At 39.1% G+C, this 9,292-nt stretch overlaps 1 protein-coding gene across 3 annotated transcripts; it reads right to left on the bottom strand.

Annotated features, from left to right (window-relative positions):
* Positions 1–369: 369 nt before the first annotated feature.
* On the bottom strand, positions 370–8,725 carry LOC103985085 (uncharacterized). Of its 3 annotated transcripts, none has more exons than XM_065150446.1 (2): positions 7,662–8,725; positions 370–563 (listed from the first exon to the last, which is right to left on the bottom strand). In XM_065150446.1, exon 1 carries the CDS (start codon positions 8,633–8,635, stop codon positions 7,733–7,735), a length of 903 nt encoding a protein of 300 aa, XP_065006518.1. In that variant the 5' UTR covers positions 8,636–8,725; the 3' UTR covers positions 370–563; positions 7,662–7,732. The 3 variants fall into 3 exon arrangements, with proteins under 3 accessions (XP_065006518.1, XP_065006517.1, XP_009400973.2); XM_065150445.1 differs by having other exon boundaries at positions 370–549; XM_009402698.3 differs by lacking the exon at positions 370–563 and adding an exon at positions 2,788–2,976.
* Positions 8,726–9,292: the final 567 nt, after the last annotated feature.

The following is a 9,292-nucleotide window of genomic DNA, read 5'->3' as shown; positions in this document are numbered from 1 at the left end:
ATAATTAATTATTTTTAATATTTATATTTTAAAAAATTATATTGGGATCTCTTTACTTACAAAAATAAAATATTTGATGAAAATACTATACTAACACATGCTCCATAATAAATCCTATGATATTTTTATTAGCAGTTGACAAAAAAAAAACGATGTTAAATATTTCATTAATTATAAAAAATCTTAATATAATTTTTAAAAATATAAAAACCGAGATGCTAAGGATAATATGCAATTAACTTATTTAAAAAAAAATATTTTAGAATAGCAACTTAATTTTATTTTTTTTATCTTAATTTTTGTACAATACAATTAGGTATATATAAGATCTCGAGGTTAGAATGTAGTAAGACATGACATACCAGACAATTCAAGGCAAGCATTTTGGATCAGATGAGCATGAAGCATTTTGTGGCACAGGCTGTGATGGCGGTCACATGGCCCCAAATCTATCAGCAGTCTATCGACCCACAAGACTTGCTGGTTTTGCTTGCCACTTCAGGTTTCCCCACGGTGGGTGGAATCATTCCTCTTAGCAGCTTTCCCTTCCTGAAGAAGTCATCCTTCAGGAGATCTTGTCAAAATATGAAGGTGGAAAAAGAGACAACTCTGTAGTCTATAAAGCAGTTGTATAGAGTTGGAGAGAAACATTAGCATCAAGCTTGACCAGCTCAAGACTCTCTGTCCCAAAATCCCATCTGAATTCAATACTTATACTAAACCAGGCAGTCTCTGATAGGATAGCTTCCCAAAAAGGTGGACTTTGATTAAAAATTCTAGTAAAATAATAGCAATCAACTAATTCCATAACCATCTCCAGACAAATAATTTAAATCAAACTTCAGCTGTTTCCTCAACAATAAAGAAAAAAAAAACCAAGTTTCTTCAAATCAGATATTACCCCCAAGAGCTACCTGCTGTCTGCTCCACAATGCATCTAAAGGGAACAAAGAAAATAAAGGAAGGAACTTTCGATGTCCAAGTGATGCTCAGTACCAAATATTTGATGGACTTAGTAGAGTGTCAAACAAGGCAGCAAAAGCAATCATAATGACCAACAAAACACTGCAACCAAAATGAACAGAGAAATATATTTGTAGAAGCAGCAAGAACAATGTTTGGAACCATATATATCATCACTTGTTTCTTCTGTTTTCTTTCTTTTTCTTCTTCTAAGGAAAATCACTAGTTTATCATGTCACAAGAATTCCTAAATAATTTACAGTACTTCGTTTACTTTTAAGCTTAAACAACCTACAACAAATATCAAACTTTTAAACATCCAAGTGCAGTAAAGGCTATAATGTTGCAAAACTTGAGTTCTAGAACTCAATATGAAATGCCACAGTCAGAGTTGAGCATAAATAACATGAGTGTTCTGTTTAATTAATAAAATAAAGAAAAACTCAATGTGAAGTTTGGACATCATGCTGTATATACTTCATTTGCTTTTGTTTACCCATCTAATCATGCTAAAAGGAAATAGTAAATACCCATTGCATGAGGCTCCTGTGAAAGCAAGATCAGGGAAGGGTGAACACCTACATTTCAAAAGGAGCAATTTTGCCAGTTTAGAAAAACTGGAAGATTATATAACCTGAAAATAAAGCTCCCAAAACATGCCTGCCACAATTTCAGTTTTCACTAAAATTGGCACATAGGAAATACATCCAGAATATTCCAACCAGCAACCAAACAAGTCTTGGCTACTGACACATTTGAAATCCCAGATGGTAGCTTAAAGACCTTAAGCTCACAAACTGAAGAAGTATATCATGGTGTTGACCATGAAATGGGGGCATTATGGCAGCTGATAGGTTCGATCATTAATTTTGGACCAACTAGAAGGTCTACCAAACCTAGAAACTACTGTCCAATATATGATCTCAAACTAAACGTAAGCCTCCAAAAACATTTCTGATGTAAGCCAAAAAAAAGTCCTCTCTTATTAGATCCTAATAATTCTAGTTACCAAAATACATTAAACTTGATCAATAGCTGAAGCATATAAATACACATACACATGATCCAAACATGAGTTAAGATACAATAAAAATAATCTAAACATAAAAAATTCTTCAATCAGAGAGAATAACAGTCAATTTAGATGTGATTGGTTGCTAAACATCATCTAGTATATAAAAAATGTTGATAGTTATGCTGGGTGATCTACTCGCTGGTCATGGAACCCTAAAGCTAACAAGTTAAATGGGGCAAGGTGATATTTTAACTTTAGTAAACAACCACAAGAGGTATGATAATCCTTGACCAGCCATTGCTTCAAATTGGATGGTCAATACTCACCAAGGGTGCAAACCTGGCTAACCTACCTTAGTGTTCTCTTGAACCTAAGCTATTTTTCTTACCAACAGAGCCCATTTGTTCCTAACCATATCAGACCTTAATTAAGTAGCCGTTGCTTAAGAAGGCTTCCCATGTTTTACAGATTAAAAATGTCAACTTTAATTAAAGTTCTCCTAAAATAGCAGCTATCATTTTATTCCACAGACCTCCAAATCCCGCTATCTACATCAAGCTTCAGCTTCCTTTCTATCATTTAGTCATTAACTTTTTGGTTAAAAAAGAGCCATCAAGGGTATGCTAACCTAATATGCTGGCAAGAAACATGCCTTACCAGGCCCAAAAGACAATAGGAACTGCTTCCTCAAAACGTATTATCATTTAACCCAAGAAGTTTCTCCAAATCAGCTCCCAAAGTTACCTGCTCTCTGCTCCACTATGTATCTAAACCACTATGTATCTAAACAAAGACATCAGAAAGAAAAATGATAGCAACGTATTTGGATATGTTACACAACCCAGCAAACAAATTACATGAACAACAAAACATTGCATCAAATGAATTAAAGATAAAAAATGATAGCATTAAAGGTAACATCGATCAGCCTCTTAGATTCTTTTCTTCACTCTGGACTCTCACTCTTCATTTTCTTCTTACTCAAACCAAGCTTCAACCTAAAAAAAAAAATCTAGATCATTTTCTCCGAAGCAAGGTAAATTTGAAGATAAAACAGGGAACTATTTTTTGCTTAGTTTTACTTTTAAATGCCTTGACTGATGCCTCGTTTTTATGCCTATTCATGCTTTTGCTCATGATGTTATGCCTCGAGTAATGGTTATTAACCTAGATCTATGCATCATTTCTCTACATCTATGCTAAAATGCATATGTTTATTCTAGATCCAAACAGATCTGACCTAAATCCAAGAAATCTAGGCTAATATGCATGGATTTGACCAAGGTCAGTGTAGGTTAGATTGGAGCCAACCAAGGTCAGCACAAATCTAGGCTAGATCAGTTCTGACTAAGATTGGTGCATATCCAGACTTCATTCACCTAAATTTTGGCTAGACCCATACTAACATGGCCAAGATGAATACCGACCTAGGCTAGATCCACATAGATGTTGGCTAAATCCATGCAGATCAGGCCACAATAGGCATAGATATAGGCTGAATTCTTGCATATATAAGCTAGATTGAGACTGAAAATGCATGTACATCACATAGATTTGTGATCACAGTATGGAAAAGAGTGAGGCACATTACACACTAAAATATGCATGTACATGCCTACTTGTTGACATATTACACTAATCAACTTCCTTTATCTATTACAGAGGTGGAATAGTCGTCAGAAAGCCTCCCTGCTCCAGGATCAAATTTTGGTGTATTTTTACAACACACTAAAATCAGGTCATGAAGGCAATTGGAGGACTTGTGACTCATTTCAAGTATATCCTGGCACAAAATATGGTAAGACAACTGCAAAACCTACCAAGGTACTTCTTATATCAAGTAATGGCCCATGAGATGAGGGCACCAGGGAGTTGCAATAGAATTTATTCTGATGGTATTGGAGGCTATCACTTTAGGGACAAGGTGTGACCATGAGGAGGTTACTATAATGCATATGTTCCATCCAAGTAGTTTGTATACTAATTTGAATCAGTATACTGCAAGTGGCTATAATGTCCAGAAAGCAGCATCATTCTTGTTCATTCAGTGAAATCCAACAACAGTAGCGGCAATTCTATTCAACCCAATTTACAGCCTGCCTACACTCAGAAAGTGCACGTGTACCTTTGTCCAAGCTGTCTAAAACTCCATGCGTGTGGCAATTCCATTCAACCCAATTTACAGCCTGCCTAAAGAACCAACTGCGCATGTTCTGTCATCCCAACTGACTAAAGCACACACACATGCACCTGCACACACACCCATGCACATGCACATCTAGGCACCCCTACGTGCGCACGCACACAACACAAACCAATCTGAGCCAAATTAGCGCTAGACTCCACAAGGTCCACTACGCCTTCAACCCCCTTGGTTGAGTGCCTTTTGAGGCCTAAATTGAAGTGTTTCATCCATTACAAAATCCAATTATCTCACATTTTTCAACATAAATTTGGCCTTTGTCATCAGCCTCATGCCTCATCCCATGAACCTTAAGTCAGGCTGGCTGCTATTGGGAGTTGAACAACCCCTAATAGAGGTCAAACAGTCGCTGATGGTAGCACAGATATAAGCTAGCTACATCAAGCTCATATCAGAGAATCCATGCCAACACAATGAGCATCATGTCAACTATCCAAAAACAAACTAGAAAAAAAAATGATCCTGATTTGATTCCTATGATACAACAAATATTAACATTAATACCAATGTAAGTTTATTTGAGTTTTAGCCTTGTAAACCATATGGTCAGTTGGTCACACTGGTTGCCTGTCGATTTCCAAGTGGTTTTCTATAAAGAATTGCATCAAATCTCATGGCTAGACGAGATTGCACAAGAGCTAACCATGTCAGAAACAGTTCTCCTGAATCAACTTTTGGATTCCCAAGGTTGGAAGATATTATTATAAATTTGATGATGAACCTAACAATGAACTTGACTCTGATGAGTAAAAAGAATGACTAATCAAGTGGGATATAAATGAACAGAGGATTGTAGTCCAGTTGTCACATTCTTGAACTTGATCAACAGTTCATTCACATTCCTGAGCGATAGTGCACTACACACCAGCATCAAACATGACAAAAGTTAACAAAGTGATATTCATTACAACACAGGTATGATGAACATCAAGGCTAATGATGGCCAACCACACCAACCTGGTATAACTAGGCAAAAAGAGTTTCTCATGTCAGAGCGGATATTAAAGATTTAGGGTTGATCTGACAAAAATTGGTCAGGTGTGCATTGTAGTAGCTTGCTTATTGAAGGGGGAGAAAAAAAGCAAGGGGTAAAATGAGCAAGGGGTGATTCGATCACATCTAAATCTACCCATCCTTTGATCAACCTATGCTGCACCAACATCACTATGGATATGCTTTGAGTAATATTGAACAATAGTTCCACCTTTCCCCACTTTCTCTGCCCTCTTTGTTTCCCCAGATGGTTAGGCCATTGCTCTAAGCCAGACCAACTGCAGATGCTCAACAGCCTATATGGCACAATATACTAGCACATGTTGCACCAACAATTAACCAAAATACACTATGTTGTCAAAATATTAGATCTTGGTATTTACTCACAATAAGAATCAAGATCCTAAGTTACATAGACAGTATCTAATTCTTGTAAATCATCTACCCATACATAGCGAAGGTGATAATCATCTACAAACAAGAAATATCTATTTATCTATTAACACAATGTATAATTCCACAATAGAACATGATAAGAACGCAAGGTGAGACATATGATAACAATGACTTAAATTAATTGCACAATTGGCCAAAAATAAAATTCAACATGGAACATTGAAAAAGAAGAAAGATCGTGAAATTATTTCAAGATCACTATTTCTATACTTTCTCAATCATCAATTTGCAAGAAATAGACATACCTACTATTAGTTAGTGGAAAACATCAAGAACTTTTCTTGTCATTTTTCTGATACTTGCAGTACATTGTGAAAGGACGGGCATAGCTAGTGTTCCATTTTTTGGTTTTTTAACTTCAATATGACCACATTATCTAATTTCATGAAATCTACAATTGGTTGCAAACATGAAATCTTCCTTTATTTATAATTGGGTTCTATCTTTCATCATCTATGTAATTCTTAGTAAGGTTTGCTGTTTCAAATACCGGACCCGTCTTAGCGATCTGTTAGACCAGTACATACCGATCAATACCGGTGTATTGACACATGATACATCGATATGTACCAATGCTTTGGTGAGAAAGAAAAAAAGAAAAAAGAGGAAGAGGCATAGGAACAAAGGAAGAAAGAAGAAGGAAGAAGATGAAGTGGTGGAGGAAGAAGAAGAAGGAAGAAGAAGAAAGAAGAGGAGGAGAAAAAGCAACAACACCATCAAAGCGGCAACGCAACAACAACAGCATCGAGACGCGTGAGCCCTAATTTGTTTTTCTTTATTTAACATTGACTTAGAAGACAAGACCCCACCACTTTTTCAGATTTTTTATTATTTTAATTGGATTGCCCGAAATGGAGGTGGTCCACATATCGGCCCACACTCGGACCAATATGTACCGCTTGTACCATATCATTTATGACAATATAATAATCCTTGATTCTTACATAAGAAACTATTCACTGTTTGCCACTTTGGATTTTCCAATGCAGTTTGGCCATAATAACTAAAATCATTAAGTCACAAAACGAAAGAACAAAATGAATAAGAAAATTAATAGCGACATAATTTATTCAATTCATGACTTTAAATATACTCCCATATTGCATATTTTATCAAAAAAATTATATATCCAAAAAAGGGAAGGAATCAGCCGTGCATTTGAAATCTTTCATGGTGTTGGCCCAAGATGATTGGATATTGTTACATTATAGAACACGCTACTAAATTTTCATTGTTAGATGCATTTATGATTTCGATGCAAACTAACAGTCAAGCTGCAGAATCACTAGTAGCAATAAGCATGATGAATGAAAAAACACCAGAGCCACCAGAGAAAATGAAAAGAATATCATAGCACATTGAACTGTACAATGAAATGAGCGCTACTGCTTGGCTGCTGCTCCGGGTGGTAAGGGACAAGAAGAAAACGAGAGAGGAATACCTCAAGCTGGAATTCAAGATATATTTAAAGTACTTGTTGATCTAAGACAACTAATGATACGCAAGATTCATGGTCTTGGCATTAGAGTCTAATACCCATCCCAGAGGAAGAGAGAGAAGGGGGCAGGAAGGAAGCAGATCAGATCAATAGAAAGTACATATTGGTGGTTTTGATGAGCTTTGAACTGCAGAGTTCATAGTAAAATCAAGCTAAGTTGAGATTGTCACCCTTGAACAAAATGCTTCTCGCCACTGTAGAATAATCCCAAGAACAGCTTTAACTTCAAAGAAATTTAGTGGTGTACTAATATCTCCTACAAGGCTTTTGGTGATAGTAAGCTTTCCACATTCCACCATTATGTATCTTTAATATATCATCCATCAACTCCACAATTTATCAAAAACCAAGTGCAAACCCTGTCTACAACAATATGCAATGAAAAAACTTTGCAAGAGATCATACTTGAGAAAAGCACAACAATGTACAAAATCTCATCCTACTATCTGAAAGGTCAAACAGATCCCAAAAGCTTTCACCACCAATTATTGCCAATTTCAAGAATAGAGATACAAAGAAAAGCTCTGGCTTACCTATCTGGGAAAAATATTTTCTTGAGCAAGCAACCCAAATCTACAGAACAAGCACGAGTTCATAACGAAACTCACAATAGTCCCACTTCTTCACCGGCATCCATCTGCCCCAAGTCCACTCCTCCATCAAACTGCTCCACCTCAAAGCTTGGACTTGTGGCCACCATCTCGCCAGCCTCCACCGGTCTCATCTGTTCACCTTGATCGGTCGACTCCTCAACAGCATCGGCCCTACCCTCTTCACTCGATTCCGCTCTTGCCTCATCGCCACCGCTATAGTGCCCTCCTTCTCCACCGGCACCATCATCCCCTTCTTCCCCGACACCATCCGCCGTCTTCACAAACTTCCCACCGACCCTCGGTTTCATGTCCGCGTGCACCTTCCTGGATTCGTATCGGATCGTCTTATCAAAGTTCCGGCTCTTCCGTTTCTCCTTGTACCTCATCATGCTGGCTTCCCGCCCAGGGGCACTCTCCCCTTCCACCGACGACCGCCGACGTTTTCGGCCGCCGCTACCGTCACCGTCCTCACCGGCAGACTGCTCGTCCTCGTCCGACGACAGCTGCACCACGTGGTTGAGATTATCGTTGGGGCTAGGGTTAGGGTTAAGATTAGGAACGGAGATAGCGGCAGGGGGAGGAGGGGGGCTAGGGTTAGGGTTAGGGCTAGCGAAGGCGTATTGGTAAGCAAAAGGCGAAGGGTAATGGCTGGGGACGACGGGGTTAAGACTGGGGCTAGGGTTTGGGCCGGGGGGGACGGCGACGATCCAGCTCTGGCCGTGGACGACGGCGGCGCAGCCGGCGCAGAGGAAGGACCACTCGACGCGGCAGAAGGGGATGCCGGGCGCGGCGCGGCAGGACTCGCACTCCCTGTGGGTGATCCCGGCGCCGAGGCCGGGGAGTTGACCTCCGCCGCCCCGACCACGGCCGCGGCCGCCCCCGCCCCGGCCCACGCCACCGCTGCCGCTGGCCATCGCGTCTTCCTGCGGCTCGTCGGATTTGGGTGGGGTGCTTTCGGGGGTTGGCTTGGGTTGGGGGACGAGGAAGTGCCGACTCCGACTCACCCACGTGCACACGTGGAAGGCTCGTCGTCCACAGAAGCGCTGGGACAGAGGGAGAAATGGTTCAATTCGAGCCCGCAGTGGTTTCTGGCGGTGGGGCCCACGCCATTACGTGCACCGAGCCGCTGCGCCTGAGTCGGTGGCGTGCGTGTGACAAACAAACCGGTTGGCCAATGGAACGTGCCACGGCACGTGCATCTATTTTTTATTATTTGGAATTATTTTATGGATGTTAAAATACGGTTTGACGGATCGCTTGCCCTGACGGATGGATCCGAGTATTTTAAGTTCCAACGTCCTAATATATATATATATATATATATATATATATATATATATATATATATATATATATATATATATATATATTATTTTTTATTATCAGAAGTGTCAGAGATTTTGAGTCAAGAAATAATAGGATTTGTGTTTTATAAAAACTCACACCCATCATCAAATGTCATAAAAATTAAGAGGAAAAAAATTATGATAAAAAAACTTATCACTTGATATTGTGTCTGATAGTGCTGCATTAGCACTATCTTTTTTTTTTGGATATATGAATCCAAATAA

The sequence above is a fragment of the Musa acuminata genome, chromosome BXJ3-5 (genome assembly GCF_036884655.1).
Source record: "Musa acuminata AAA Group cultivar baxijiao chromosome BXJ3-5, Cavendish_Baxijiao_AAA, whole genome shotgun sequence".
Classification (NCBI taxonomy): domain Eukaryota; kingdom Viridiplantae; phylum Streptophyta; class Magnoliopsida; order Zingiberales; family Musaceae; genus Musa; species Musa acuminata.
The sequence above is the reverse complement of the archived record's forward strand: the minus strand, read 5'-3'. Positions and strand labels throughout refer to the sequence as shown.

What these genes read in the sequence shown, in the direction of transcription:
- LOC103985085 (XM_065150446.1), bottom strand. Translation starts at nt 8,635, where the DNA reads ATGGCCAGCGGCAGCGGTGGCGTGGGCCGGGGCGGGGGCGGCCGCGGC.